General features: G+C 37.4%; 1 protein-coding gene across 5 annotated transcripts in view; it reads left to right on the forward strand.

Moving 5' to 3' along the window:
- The window catches only part of kcnh7 (potassium channel, voltage gated eag related subfamily H, member 7), a 47,016-nt gene that overhangs the window by 28,153 nt on the left and 2,408 nt on the right, over positions 1-16,455 (forward strand). For 4 of the 5 annotated variants that reach the window (XM_043241910.1, XM_043241913.1, XM_043241912.1 and 1 more), the window contains 9 exons: positions 4,425-4,850; positions 5,594-5,993; positions 6,969-7,169; positions 8,208-8,462; positions 12,364-12,569; positions 13,666-13,768; positions 14,180-14,398; positions 15,856-16,000; positions 16,193-16,340. In XM_043241910.1, the coding sequence (XP_043097845.1) occupies positions 4,425-4,850; positions 5,594-5,993; positions 6,969-7,169; positions 8,208-8,462; positions 12,364-12,569; positions 13,666-13,768; positions 14,180-14,398; positions 15,856-16,000; positions 16,193-16,340 (2,103 nt within the window). The remainder of the gene's footprint in view (positions 1-4,424; positions 4,851-5,593; positions 5,994-6,968; positions 7,170-8,207; positions 8,463-12,363; positions 12,570-13,665; positions 13,769-14,179; positions 14,399-15,855; positions 16,001-16,192; positions 16,341-16,455) is intronic. The other variant, XM_043241911.1, reaches the window with a different exon arrangement.

The following is a 16,455-nucleotide window of genomic DNA, read 5'->3' on the forward strand; positions in this document are numbered from 1 at the left end:
AAGCCAACGAAAGTGATTTCGCAAAACACTGTTAACTACTATGAAATATTACATTACTGTCTCTCTTGTGGGAAAGCAGACATATTAAGGGTTGTCTTAATAATTATGTAAAGAAGAAACTTTCACCTAGAAGTAAAAGTTAGAAAAGACGTAGAAAGTTGCCACTAATGACTAGTAAGCCCATGTTACACCTCTCTTTAACTCTTCATTGGCTACTGCTCAGTGCTCACATCAAGTTCAAGACTTTGGTGCTTGAGTAGAAAACAGCCCCATGCTCCGCATCCTCCTCCAATCCCTCTTAACCAATTTACATCTACTGAAGAAATCTGAGGTCAGCGCTTGAGCATTGTGTCATGGTAATGTGACAGGGAGAAACAAAATCATGTTTTCAGACATTCACATTCACAGTTGCTCTCTGGAGAATGATTTTACAAACCTGGTATTCAAGACACAGCTAAAAACATCTCTCTGTGAACACTTAACAGCATATTGCTGACTTTCAAAAAATACTCTGCGTTATCAGCATTTGTAAAATCCCTCAGTATTTGAGACTTTATATGTTTAGCGTTCATGCTTTTGCCTGCATAAGATCCATTGCTCTATTATTTTCCTCATTGCTATGTACACTACCGTGCTCAGTTATATATATTTTGTAATATATATATGTGTATGTGTGTGTGTGTGTGTGTGTGTATACGTATTTATGTATGTATGTGTATTTATGTATGTATGTATATATATATATATATATATATATATATATATATATATATATATATATATATACATACACACACACACATACATATATATATATATATATATATATATTCTGTTTCATGTTGACCAAAGAGAGCACTAATAATGCTAACTTCAAATGAAATTACTATTTGAAACACACCATTGACAGCACAAAATAGATATAAATCTGTTGATTCTGTATTACTACTTAAATCTGTCTGCTATACATGCTAATACATGTATTTTAACCACATCAGCAATAAGCAGGAGGAACTAATCATGAAACATGAAGTAATTAAACTAGCCATGTACATGCATAAATGCAACACTAATGACTAAACACATATATGCAAAATATTGGCTCAGGTTATTTTTTTCTCTCCTCTTCTGCCTATTTCTGTCAGTGGTGCTGTTTTTGTTTATTTGCCACATTATAGACTTGTTGCCTGTAACTATCCAGATGGCCGGTTACACACACAGATGGCTTGTTTCGTCTTTTCCATTCTTTGTGTCGTGCTGGTTGAAGAGTTGGACTCTAATTAAACTGGGTCTTGGCATCTAATCCTGAAACATGGCCTCCCACGCACCCGCAACCTTTATTCTGAACGTGATTTTGCTCTTTCTGATTGACCCCCTTTTTTTAAATGTATTTCTTTTTAGAATTTATCTCTTTAAACTCTTTTTAATAATAATGAAATCCTCAGTTTATTAAACTCAGAAAAGTTAATGAGCTCAGAGAACTCACTTATATTCATGTGCAACCATGTGTTTTTAACACTTCCATATTAGAATAAAAATAACCAAGCTATTCTCAGTTATAGTTTAAAGACAAACATAACTTTGTGCAGAGTGTAAAGTTGAATGTGAAGTAAGCTAGAAAAGGTCACTAAAAAGCAAGAGTTTGATTACCGCACTGCATTATTGATCAATAATTAAACCTCAATCATTTATTTATTCACTGCATGGATGACGTCATTTGGCAGGATACAGCTTGTCAAGTGACACGCAAACAAGGTCAGATACGTTAATTAGGAAAACACATGCTTTACTACTAGATCCAATTAATGTATTAATTATGATGGCCTCTGTCAAAACAGAGCATTTGTGACCTGTTGCATCATTTTGAGATATTGTGACACTATGTGAGTTATATGCGCTGTATGAAAAAGTCATAATAATGTTTCAGATGTTTTGGACAAACTTAAGCTACATTACATAACATTAGGTACTTCACACAATAAATTACTTTTTTAAAGGTAGTTTGTTAATGGGGTCAGTAGATTGTTTAATCCTGTAGACATTAATACTGTGCTTTTGTTTAGCAAGGATGCATTTAGTTGATCAAAAGAGAGAGACAGGCTTTAAAATACTTTTTAAAATTGCTACAAAAAAAAGCCTCTCTCTTCCACTTTGCTTTTTGTCAGATCTCTATAACCTGTCTAATTGAAGATAAAAATAAATCTAAAGAAAAATCTATTTCATATAGTTGCTTTTCTTTGGAATTTCCTATTAAAAGCATAATGAAGAACTGTATTCAACTGCACAATGTTTTTCTGTGACGTTAAGAAATGTTTCTTTGTTGGCACGATAGCCTTGTGGGCAGCACGCCGATATCGCTTTGGGTGTCCTATCTATACAGTCCTATCAAAATCAAGCCAAAAATAAATCTTAAAAAAAGGTTTTTCAGTAGCAAATCTGCATATTAGATTTCTAAAGGATCATATCACACTAAAGACTAAAATTAATGAAGCAGTGAATTCATCCTTGCCATCACGCAAATAAATTATGTTTTAAAATACCTCACAGCAGCTTTCACGTAAATAAAATAAATGCAACAGATAGAGCACAATAGACTCTTTTCAGAAACATTAAAAAAGTTTCCTCATTCAGTCTCTTTGCAGTCCTTCTCGTGGTTTTCATCAAATGACATTGACTATGAAAAGTGTAACATATGACCTCTTAGTGGCTGCAGCCCATGGGCCTCCCAGCAGATACCTACATTATTCAGTCTGTTTGTGTATTTGTATGTGTGTGTGTGTGGGGGGGAGTGTGAGAGAAGTGAGACACCCTCCATGACACACACAAGCTAGCTGAAGGCTTTGCAATTACTGTCACTGAAAGCATGAGAAAATTGTCCCTCATCCTCTCTGTATCAGTGGAGGAATGGAGAGCAGGGCTGTATGAGAATCGCCTCGGTGACATTGAGACCATCCTAGTGTGTCCCACATGCATGCTGTCATACATTGCTATACAGATCAAAACAGCTGTTGACTCAATTGTAATAATGGGCATCCAGGGTATTTCTGTATGTCGTTATATCGTGTGGTACAGTGTATATACGATGTTGTGTATTCCTTTGCTCACTGAACACCCAGACTGGTTCTGTCCATCCAGACTGGTTCCCTGATGGGAAGGACATAACAGTCTTACTGTATGTCATTTTTTTTCTCTGGCTGGATGGTGTGCTGTGGTCCGTGATTAACTCATGGCTGCCTCGACCATGACCCATCACCATGTGACCTTCTCTTGCTTTGCACATTACCATCTGAGAGCTGGATCATGAAATTTGCATCATAAGCATGAAGTATTGCTCCCTCTCTTTAGTTTCCCAAAATATCTATAAAGTAGACATATAGTGTTACGCTCTATTAAAATGCAGGAGTTTAATGATTAATCACTACTGTCAATAGACATACTCTTAACATTCACATTGCAGAGCATCCTGGCCAATTACAAAAGATTAAAACACAGTGTTAACAACAGTGTGAATTATACTGGTAACTGGTAACATTTACATCTTTAAGTCTTAAACAGTACAGTAGCAGTAAAAACGCTGTTTTCAGTTCAAAGGGTTGAAAATGGTAATGTAAAACTATATTGAAAATTAAGATGTAAATCAACAATTATGGTAATTAAATATGCAAATTTTTAACATTGTCCTTTGCTTAAATCAGTTGTTTCCAAACATTTACATGCAAGAGATCATAAAGAGATATAAAGTCATTATTGTGCAAAATGCAAAAAGGCACTGAATAGACATCACAAAAAGTAACTTAAGAAAAAATATTTTAAATAATGATAAATGGGCTTGAAAGTTTTTTATTGTTTAAAAAAAAGAATATTGAGAGATGCCACATTTAAAAAAAATTAAATGGTGCTCTCAATATAAAACTGAAACTGCCAGTTGGTAGCTACAAGGCACATCTTAATGAATGGGTGATTCAGTCATTCATTGAACTAATTCATTCTAATGGCTCATTCGTTTAAAAACAAGGCAAGTGTCTTTATAAATGGCTCACTGAATTATTGGCTCACTTCATTTGTTAATAGCCTTGGAATGCATTAATAATTTTTTTTATCATGTTCATCAGTATTTGCATAAACTGCAGATAGTTTAGCACTTGAAAAAGTATGTAAAAAGTATATTGTTTTATTGATTTTGTACGCCATATTGTATGTCATATGCCACACTTTAGTCCAGAGACCAATTCTCAATATTAACTAGTTGCTTATTAGCATGCTTATCTTAACAACTCCCTTACTAAATATTAAGCAGCACAAAATCAGGAGTTTATTGAGGTAAAAGTCCCGTTCTGTTGTTTCTGCAGCTTGTGATGTCTTTTAATAGCTGCAAAATATGAAAGTATCACTGTTGTCATAGTAACGGCATCTCCATGCTTCAGGTGTTGTCACTAGGCGCTGACGTGCTCCCAGAGTATAAGCTTCAGACATCACGCATCGACAAGTTCACCATTCTACACTACAGCCCCTTCAAGGCAGTCTGGGATTGGCTCATCCTGCTGCTAGTCATCTACACCGCTGTATTCACTCCCTACAGTGCGGCCTTCCTACTCAATGACGTAGAGGAGCAGAAGAGACGAGAGTGTGGTTATTCTTGCAGCCCACTCAATGTTGTAGACCTCATAGTGGACATCATGTTTATTGTTGACATTCTTATTAATTTCCGGACTACGTACGTTAATGCCAATGAAGAGGTGGTTAGTCATCCAGTTAAGATAGCAGTGCATTACTTCAAGGGATGGTTCTTCATTGACATGGTAGCAGCCATACCATTTGACCTGCTCATATTTGAAGGAGGATCAGAAGAGGTGAGCAATGCATATTCATTTCTGTGGTTTCATTTGGTTTTAGTTCTGTGATGCTGTCGCTCATGAGTTAGTAATTTGAACAAATATGAAAAACTACAGTAGTCAGCATTGGAAGTGGATGGAAAAAGTTAATCGAAGTTGTCCTAAGACAAGAAAGCATTTTGGTTTTGTTTTAGGACCACTTTGAAGAGTGGTTTGATCCACTTCAAATGTTGACTCGTATACTTCAAACTACATGGAACATCACAGGCAGTTTAAAGGACTAATTCCTGATAATTTTCCCACCCTTGTGTCATTCAAGATGTTCATGTCTTTCAATCTTCAGTCAAAAAGTTTTGAGTAAAACATTTCAAGACTTTTCTCTATAGAGTGGACTGTCTCCATATAAATGACAGATTGTTTCTAAATAAGACCTTTATTCCCCAGCTGGGATCATTGTAGAGCTCTTTGAAGCTGCAATTTGGTTCCTGTTAAGGTCCTTAATATGAAAAAAATCCTGAAATGTTTTCATTAAAAACCTTCTTTTCTACTATTCTAATCTTTCTTTTCGACTAAAGAAAGACATGAACATCTTGGATTACGTGGGGGGTTTTGTGAACTAAAACTGAAAGTGAACTAAATCTTTAATGCTTAAATATGGATTTAAGTATGACTGGCTCTTTAAGCTTTAGTGCAGTAGTGTCATTCTTTATTTAAAGTTATGTTAACATGAATGTATCTTTGTGCTTCACCTTCTTAATTAGACCACAACTCTGATTGGCCTGCTAAAGACTGCCAGACTGCTCCGATTGGTCCGTGTGGCACGGAAGCTGGATCGTTACTCAGAGTATGGGGCGGCTGTCCTTATGCTTCTCATGTGTATCTTTGCACTGATTGCTCATTGGTTGGCTTGCATATGGTATGCAATCGGCAATGTGGAGAAGCACTATCTGGAACATACGATTGGCTGGTTGGACAATCTAGCTATATCTATTGGCAAGCAGTATAACGGCACTGACCTCTCCTCAGGTCCCTCAATCAAGGACAAGTATGTGACAGCACTGTATTTCACATTCAGCAGCCTAACCAGTGTGGGCTTTGGAAACGTGTCGCCAAATACCAACTCAGAGAAGATATTCTCCATCTGCGTCATGCTCATTGGCTGTGGGTATCAATAAAGTAAAAGTCACCAGTATAGCAAACAGGAATGTTTTTTAAGAAAGCTTAATCATATATTTTATTAAGCATATTGAGCATATGACCACAATGAAAATTTTGTCATTATTTACTAACTGCTATGTTGTGCCAAACTTAAAATTTTTGTTTGACTTTGGAACACAATTTAAGATTTTTTGGATGAAAACTGGGTGGCTTGTCCCAGTGACTGGCAAGTAATGAACACTGCCAATGTCCAGAAAAATATGAAAGACATCTGTCATCAGTCAGTATCTACACTTCATAACCGTAACATTATGAAGTGACGAGAATACTTTTTGTATGGAAAGAAAACAAAAATAATCCCTTTTTTTCAACAATTTTGCACCTTAGTATCACCGTAGTGTCACTGTAGCACTATTTTGTTGAATATCCTCGGAACGCCAGCCACAACACACGGATGCGCTGTTTAATTCAAATCAAAGCGTAATTGATTGTAAGAACATATCCTTGTTGCAGTGCTGACACAGAAGAACATATGCAGTTTGCATCTTCATTCAACACATCCAGCTGACACAAAAGACCATACAAAGTTTCCAGTGGGTACTCCCTTTAAAATGGCATTAAGGTGATGTTACGGTACTGAGTTGTTGACTAAAGTAATTATTTTTGGGGTTTTTTCCCTCACAAAAAGTCTCAAGCCTTCCGGTTTTCATCCAATCTTTATCTCAAGTTGTGCTCTGAAGATGAACAAAGCTTTTATGGGTTTGAAATGACAAAAAATGTCACTTTGTGTGGAATAACATACTTTAACATACTTTTAATACTTTTATTAAGAAACCAAGTACCATGGCTTACACAAAAATATTAAGCAAATATTTATATATATATATATATATATTTTTTTTTTTTTGTTTGTTTTGCCATGTTATGCCATATTGTTGGACTTGAACTTGAGTCCTGCCTTCTCTCTTTGTGTTTTAGCTCTAATGTATGCTAGTATCTTTGGGAATGTGTCTGCTATAATTCAGCGACTGTACTCAGGAACAGCTCGGTACCATCTGCAGATGCTTCGGGTCAAAGAATTCATTCGCTTCCACCAGATCCCCAACCCGCTGAGACAAAGACTCGAGGAGTACTTCCAACACGCATGGACATACACCAATGGCATCGACATGAATATGGTAAGAATCTGGGTTTTTCCCCTTGACATGAATTTCTTTTATTGAATAAATGAATGCATTTATGAGTCAGTATGTACAGTATGTGGCAGTGTGTAAGCTGTCTAGTGTTTCAAACATATGTATCTCAGTCACAGAGTATTAATGTCAAATGTGTTCATGTGTCTACGCAGTGATCTGATATGCATTGTCTCTTTCTTATACGCACTCAAACGGACTGTCTTCAACACCCTGGTGAGCAGGAGGTATAGATTAATGCTTGCTTTTGACAAAAAAGCTGCAGTTGTTTTGTTTTTTTCACGTTTTCCGTAATGTCTGTATATTTTTATTGAAGCATGCAGTTGATTTTTAAACTGTGCATGTCTAACCGTGTGGTTAAATACGTACTGTTTTATAAGGTAAGTTGTAAGTGTTATGAGGCTAAATGTTATAGACTATTAAAGCAATTAAAGTTTGGTCCATTTGAAGAAACTCTTTTTACAAAGCTAATGGCATGCGCACTGTGACTCATCCTGCACACAGGATGCATTCGCCTAGTACCATTTCAATTTGATGGACCTAGGTCTTATTGACCTTTCCCATTTTATTAGGCATTAAAACTCAGTTAGTCAGTCAGATAGATAGTTGTTGCAAATTAATGTTTTTTTCATGCCAGTCTTTGTTCTTTGGCAGACATCCCAAATGCCGTTTAAAACAAGAAGCATTTATTTATTTATTTTTTAAGACAAGCCACAAAATTTGGATAAAATATAAGTGGCGGTTGCATTCTTCTTTGCATGATGTGCCATATATCATTATATGAAGCAAAAGCAAATCAAAGGCAAACACAATGCAATGCAGCAGAAACAAAGGATCTCAGACGTATTCATACTGTGCTTCATCTTTTATGTATTTGTAGTTGAGGGAGACAGGGCTATATTAGCATTGTATAATCTGAGCTCTAACGCAAAGCTCTTAAAACCTGCAATCATTCTGCCCTCCTTCTTGTCTTCTCCATGGGGAACACTCTTTCTCTCTTTTTCTTTCTCTTTTCCCCCTATGCAGGTACTGAAGGGCTTTCCAGAGTGCCTGCAGGCTGATATCTGTCTTCATCTTAATAAAAGTTTGCTCCAGAGCTGCAAGGCTTTCCGTGGAGCGACCAAAGGATGCCTACGGGCACTGGCGATGCGCTTTAAGACCACTCATGCCCCACCGGGTGACACACTGGTGCACTGCGGGGATGTTCTGACGGCCCTCTACTTTGTGGCCAGGGGATCCATTGAGATCCTCCGAGATGACATAGTGGTGGCCATCCTGGGTGAGCAATAAACAATTAAACAACTTTTACTGTAAGCCTGTAATAAGCCTACCAAAACTTTGGGTATGTTTACATGCACTTATTTTCAGCAATCAAAATAAATCCAATTTGATTGCAGATTCTGAAGGTTTTCATGATCCCAAAATGTTACAGCGAATTTCATAGTTTCCATTATAGACTCTTCTATTACCTGATAATCTTCAGTCACTTCCACTGACCAGTTTGTATAACGACATATAAACACATTTATATGGTGTACATTGTATGTAAAGTACATACATTAGTGTAGTGTTTTTCAGATAGAGCTCATAAAGGCTTTTCAGTCCGATTAATCCATGAATCTGGTTATAGACAGACTATTTGAAGGCATGTAAATTTAGCTGCAGTGATTAGAATTGATACTTGATATAAAGATTGGTAACTGAACCAACTAGGTTTTTCCACCACACAATAAATGTCCTTGGTGCATATTATAAAAAAAAAATCATATTCTTTCATCAAAATGTATTACTTTCTCCAAAATAACTTTTTTTCTCATAACTAAAGCCACACAAGAAGGGAAAATTATCATCGTCTACCATATTTTACCATCCAATCTAAAAAACAGAAAAATAAGATGTTTCTACATTATATTCAAGCTGAACATTTGGGGAAAATTGTGAAGTGTTTTACAAATGCTGTTGGTTTTACATCTAAAAAGCTGGGCATTTAAAGAGGAAGTGATGGAAGAGACAAAAGGACTGAAGGACAGATATAGTTTACATGCATATATATCCGATAATAAATGCAGTATCAATGTCCAAATAGCAGATTACTGGAATGCTGCGGAAAATGGGTTGTCTAACAATATGGCACTTGCACACTCATCTAAATTTAATATAAACATCTCAGAGGCTCAGAGGTAATAAGAGACTTAATGAAAGAAGTGCTGTCCTTCATTCAAGGATATCTCTCCTGTGATGAGCTCATCATGTTTTTTTATAGATGGAGAGAAACTGAAATAGAGGAAAGCTGAAGGAAAGTGAGAGAATGAGCGAGAGAAGGGTGGTAATTAAATAAGAAGATGCGGGAATGAGAGTGTGGCAGCGTGGTGCATGTTTTCTGTGTTCATTAGATTTGCGAAGTGTCACTTAGTGTGACGGAGAGCCCCGAGTGACAGCGATAGTTTCATTATTTACAGGCACATTTATTAAACTTGCGCACACACAGGCTCGAGTCTTCAGCCGCATCCATGCACGGGCAGGTGGAGCAGGGTAAGCCGAATTTAAATGGTCCATCTCTCTTCCTACGCAAGCTGGTTTAACAGAATAAGGCCAGGGGAAGAAAAAGAGACACACACTTACCCACTCATGCAACTCAGCAGAAACTTGCTGTACACTGTACGAAATTGCTGAGAGAAGCTACCTCCTGCTTTATATGTATTCTTAGGTCCCAGTTGAAGAATCGCTACCTCAGCAAGTATCCATTGTCTTACGAAAGTGTTGCAGATGGACACTTCATCACTGTATACTAATTCTGGCTCTGGTCCGGACTCTGTTACTTTAATATTGTATTCGCCTCGAATAATTTCTATATAATATACAGCACTAATGGCTTTAGCCACGACCCTGAGCCGGATTTAGATTCGGTGGCAGGTGGCCGCTGCCCAGGTGGCTGTCGTTTATTTGTCAGGTCTGACCTTTGATATGTATCATCGCAGAAATGTCCTGTCAGGCCTTGACTTTTCTCTTGGCACATGTCCTCACGAAGCTTGCAGGGGCTTTCAGAAATATCACATACACAGGAGTTTTTTTCTTATAATTTCTATTATAATTTAGATTTTGTTTATTCTCGGTATTCTGAGTTGGTATCTCGGAATCAAGATTTATTTTATTTAATTTTATATCTTGCAATTTTTTCTCAGAATAGTTTCAACTCACCTTTCAGATTTTTTTTTCTCAGAACCGAGGGCATTTATTATGCAATTCTCACTTTTATTTTTAGAGAATTTTTTGCTCAGTTAATATCAAGCAATTTATGTTTTCACCTCAAATCCAAAAGATTCTGTTTCATGAAATGCATTTCATTTTTAAAAATTTTGCACATTCCATTTTGTGTTTATAAAGGCACAAAATCTCATATTACATTTCTGAAATTGCATTCAGAGTTCTCAGAAAACAGTTTACATTAATCACAGTTGTGAGACATTGTGAGTTGAAAAGTTACAATTACCTTTTATTTTTTCTAAACCTAATGACATAAAAAAAACTTAATGATATAAAACAAATACTACAGAGACAACAAATAGATGTTAAAATGTAAAACGTTTCAAAAGACTCACAAAACCATTATTGGTTTGAATCAACCCACTCCAATTTGCAAAGACAGCTTTAAGTAAGCTACTTAAAGGTTGAAGGTTGATTCCTTCAAAGAATTATTTGTTTGACCAATGGCAGACAGGGAGTTTTGGAAGCGCCTCAGGCGATCTTGGAGGTGAAGATGTGGATGTGGAGGTCCTAGACTGGGTCACATTCAGTTCACGGGCAGCAGCTCTGGTGGACATTCCTGTAATTAGAATGCATTTCATACATTTCAGAGTGGCCTTTTATTGTGACCAGCCTAAGGCACACCTGTGCAATAATCATGCTGTCTGATCAGCATCTTGATACGCCGTACCTGTGAAGTGGATGGGTTGTCCCGGCAAAGGAGAAGTGCTCAATAACACAGATTTAGACAGATTTGTGAACAATATTTGAGAGAAATTGGCATTTTGTGTACATAGAGAAAGTAATAGATTTGTGAGTTCAGCTCATTAAAAATTAAGGCAAAAACAAAGAGTTGCGTTCATAATTTTGTTCAGTGTACATTCAATAAAATAATTTTAGGTAACTGTATTTAACAACCAGCAAATACCTTGCACAGCCAATTTTGTTGACAGCACTGACACACATAAGAGGTAATTACATTTAATGCAATCCAGCAATTTCATCAGGGCCCGTATTATTAAAGATTCTAACAATCCTCTCAGAGAGCTCCTAATTTATCTTTCAATTTTCTAGCTAGGAGTCTTTGCTGAAAGTGATTCAGAACCAATCTGAGGTCAACTCTGAGTGAGGAGTGATGAAACAACAAAAACTTTAATCTTAGTGAGGAGGCAGGGCTGACCCTTTGCTAGCTATGACATAGTCTTTTGAAGAATGTGATTGGTTTGTTTTCCAAGAAAGAAATAACAGTTTTAAGAATAGATTCTATTGTAAGCCTTCGCTCTGAAATTACAGGCTTAACTTGATCTGTTTTACTGTACTCTCTCACATGCTGTCATATATAATGTATTTTATATAAATAACAGCAACACAATAAGGTTTTGAAAGTGCTATTATTTGTGTGATCACTTTGTTTATAGAAGGTTTTGACCGACCTAAATCATCACATTTTTTTCTTCCTCTTTGTGTTTCGTTCATTTTCTCCACTGTTAAAGTAACTTGTAAAAGTCCTTGCCCATACTCCTATGAATTTCGGACCTTAAGACCTCTTTTAAGGGTTAAAGGAATAATTCACCCAGAAATGATTACCTTTTTCTTTACTAGCATCTGTCCTTTAATTTTAGGAGGAAAATTTATTTACAAGGAGATTTTTCTTGAATATGGCCCCAAGAATCCGAACAATTAGGAATTTCACATGATGGTGAAAGAGTAACCCACAGAGCTTGCAGTGGTTTTAAGAAATCTGTTTGGTTTGATAGTGATTTCTGTGTTAGCTTTGCTTCATACATCACTACTATAACTGCCTGTGATATTTCACTTACATACTTATACTACTATGGGAACTTACTTTCTCCCATCTATTTGTCCTTTTTCTTCCTTCATTGGTTTATCTTCTCTTCCCTCTCTGCTCTTGTGATCACTGTACGCCCACCTCTCAGGTAAGAATGATATTTTTGGAGAGATGATTCATCTGTACGCTAAACCGGGGAAAGCCAACGCAGATGTTCGAGCGCTGAGCTACTGCGACCTTCACACCATCTACAGGGAAGATCTTCTGGAGGTTCTGGAAATGTATCCTGAATTCTCAGACTACTTCCTGTCCAATCTGGAGCTCACGTTTAATCTGCGTGATGAGAATGCCAAGGTAAAGCTACAAGCTATAATTGCTTAGTCTTTTGAAATGAAAAAAATGAATGGCACACTAAACTTGACAAAGTTTATTTTCCAGGTTATGAAACGGTTAACCGTTTAATTAAAGTTAAGCATAACATCATCAAAAATATGCCATGATTTTTGATGATGTTATGCTTATGCTTAACTATTAACACATGAATACAAAACTGTGGACAAACAGATATACTGAGGTACAAGTGAAGACATGGAAGATGAGATGATGGTGTAGAGTAACGTTATATACAGCGAGCTGAGCAATAAAAATATAAATATACTGTGCAACCATAAAAATAGATTATAAAGGAAACAGCTAAAAACAAACAACCCACATTTAATTTTAACAGTATTTAAGTAATATACAGCATGTATGTTCATCTGATGAATGTTGTTTAATGGCAATAGCAAAAATAGTCCTTCATTAATTATTAATTATTAATAGTTGGTAAAGTAATTGGGTTAAGTATGGGGTATGATGAAGGGATGTAAAATATGGTCATGTAGTACAAGGCATTAATATTTGCTTCATGAGTACTAATAAACAGCCAATATGCTAGTAATGGGCATGTTATTAAGCAACTAGTGAGATCTGGTCTCTAAAGTGTTAACATGTCTTGAAAAGCCTGTATATAGGACAGAGCCTGAGATTTCTAGACCCAGACAAGTCATAAAACCTATGGGAAATTTATTATCTTTTCTGATTTTACAATTTGTTACTCATGTTAAATTTTATTAGGTAGAAAATGAGTTCTTTTTTTAGGAAGTCAAAGATTGAGAGCTACTGTGCTGAATATACCAAGTCATAAATCAGCAATACAGTTAAACAACCAAAAGGGAAAAAGTCAGTTTATGATCAAATTCGGTCTATCAATAGGTTAGATGAATGCATTCTATGTGCACGTGTATCACCATGGTTCCGTGTCACTTTGTTTCAACATATTGTGCACAATAAAACCCACTTGACTTTTTTGTGACTACAGAGATTGAAATTTATCTTGGTTTAGTCTCCTCTTTATGGTGGGCTGTTGTCCACTGGTTTATTGAATGTGATGATGTTTTGTGTGTGGCAGGGAGCCACAGCTTCTCAGAGGAACCTTTACACGGCCACAAGTGATTCAGACACAGAAGACCTTGACGTCAGAACCAAACCCTTTAAGAGGAACCGCTCCGCAGGTCAGGAGCTTCTCCCGTTCTGTTCACATCCGTCTTCCTCTCCTCTTCTCCACTCTTCTCTCCTTTTTTGGTCCCTTCTTTGTTTCCCTTCCCCCTTCACCTCCCCTCCTCTTTCCACCCGTCTCTTTTTCTCTCCTGCTGGGTTTCAAGCTGTTGCCATGGTGATTGTTGGCCACAGACAGATGTTTGTTATTGTGTGGTTGCAACGTGCCAGATTTCACCTGAACGGTCAAGAGCCGTTTTATCCCCCCGTCCCTGTGTAACCTGCTGTTTGGATTATTCATCCCGGCCAAATCTCTTACTCTCTTGCTGGCACATTCCTCTCTATCTTTTTCTTTGTTCAAGGTGCAATCTGGAGAGTGACCGTGAGAACTGTGTGTGTAATTCTGCAAGGACTTTGTGTTCCCTCAGGTTCTCCGAGCGGGACAGACAGGGAAAGGGGGAGAGATCGAGAGGTTTGCACGTTACCAGGAGAGGAGGAGGAGGAGGTGGAGGAGGAGAAGGAGGAGGAGGAAGAAGAGGGTGAGGAAGAAACGGCAAGGCCTTTGAGTCAATCTATTCCTGTCAACCCGAACACCATCCCTGACACGTACTCTAAAGACTGTGTTGAAAACAATCTGTTTCAAAAAGGTATAACATAGTCACTACAGTAACATTTTATTTATATTTTGCATTTAAAACATAGAGTACATCTTGACATGTTACAATTCATTGTTCATTTTCATTATTTTATAGTGATTGGTTCTATTTTCCATTTTGTGGTGTACATCTGAATGAAATAGATTATTGGAAAAGTAAAAAATATAGGGCAGTGATTCATGATTTGCTGATTGGATGGAAGCTGATCTGGGCTGCGTTCCAGTCCACTTTTTTATGCCCTTCACTCGCAAACTTCCCTCTGTCTCATTTACGTCATTGATTACGTTGCATGACTACAGACAGGAGACCTTGAAATGGATTGAATTGGAAAATTCCTTAATCACTTAGAGTCATGGAATTAGTTTGTTGTTTACATTTTCCTCTTATGAATTAGTTTGATGCAGCATTCTGTATGCATATAGGTATGTTTGGGCTGTTTTAAATGTTTTTAAAAAGTATATATTAAAGAGTAGTTTGGGGTGGGGATAAATTAAACGTGGTCTATGATGACGTCGTGGTCGTGTTGCACTGTGTTCTATGGAGTGGCCTGAAGTGTGCATGTAAAGCAGATCATATCAAAGGATTGAGGGTATGTCCATATAAACTTCCCTCGTCCACTTGGCGAAGTGGAACACACTTCAGATTTTAAAAAGGCCCCTGAGGGAAAGTGCTTAGGGTGCTTCATGAGATGCAGAGTGCTTCAGAAACCCTCCACCTTCCCCTGCTCCACCTCTATAGATCTGCTACGGGTGATCATGTATGCAATATGGTGGTTATTTCGTGTATATGTACAGCGGTGGCATTTCTTACATGCTCAAAAGCAGAATGTTGTGGATGTATTGGCAGTAGCAATGCTCTGTGGAGCCTATAAATAAAAACTGTCCTTGTAGAAAGTATTGCCAAAAAGTGCAGTATCATATTAATCATATAAAGTGAATTTATAAAGAACTAAAGGAAAACAAATGTGCTGCAATTGTGACTCTGTGCTGTAAAGAAGAGGTTTTGATTGTGTGAACAATGGCTGCTGATATAATTACACAGGCAGGAAGCTTCTCTTCCTCTTTTTCCTTCTCTCATCTCTAAATATTACAAGGCGATACAAGAGCGTATGATAAGATTGAGCTTGGTGTAATATCTTATTGAGGCAAACACACAAGCAAACATTTTTTCTTGGGCTTCTGGGTATTGCAGCTGTTATATTAGGGCACACTGGTGCAGTGCTGAGAGAATTAATGACGAGTGTATATGTGTGCGTGTGTGTGTGAGATCTCATTTGTCTTGTTATGGTGCCATATGTTTTGTTATAGTGTGTATGCATATATAAATGTGTGTGTGCAGTACAATTGACAACATACAAACCTAATTCATCTTACATACGTTTATGAATCACTGAGTTTGTATGTTTGTGTGTGTCTGATTAATTGCACTGGGACTTTGTGTTTCTCTAGATGTGTGTGTTGAAGAATGGCCTTGTGGGAATGCAGATGACTCAGCGAAATCTCAGGACAGAGAAGGAGGAGATGACTGTGAAAGTGACATCACATTCGGCGAAATGGAGCAAAGACTGGATCTACTGCAGGAACACCTAAACAGGTGAGAGAGTGCGAGAGAAAGTCAGAAAGTAGGTCACGCGAAAGAGTAAATTAAGAGAATATGAGTTAAAATGTCAACTTTAATGTACAGAACATTTTGTGCTGTCGATCGAATGGTGCCTGCCGCCATCTGCTGGTGAGAGACTGTGTTTAATCTCTGCATCGTTATATGCGTCTGTGTGTGTGTTTGTAGGCTGGAAGAGCAGATGACATCAGATATCCAGGCTATTTTACAGTTGCTCCAGAGGCAGAGCACTCTGGGACCTCCGGCGTACAGCACTGTGGCCGTCTGCCCAGACTACCCTAAACCCGTGCAGCCCGTCACTGCCATGCAGACAAAGGTAATCTAAAGACACAGCATCGGTCCACTGTGCTGTGCAACATATCATTTGTTGCCAGATTGGAGCCGATTTTGAGTGACTTTGCAATGGTACATTTCATTGCAGAAATAGCAGT

Source organism: Puntigrus tetrazona, chromosome 6 (assembly GCF_018831695.1).
Source record: "Puntigrus tetrazona isolate hp1 chromosome 6, ASM1883169v1, whole genome shotgun sequence".
In the NCBI taxonomy this organism is placed as follows: domain Eukaryota; kingdom Metazoa; phylum Chordata; class Actinopteri; order Cypriniformes; family Cyprinidae; genus Puntigrus; species Puntigrus tetrazona.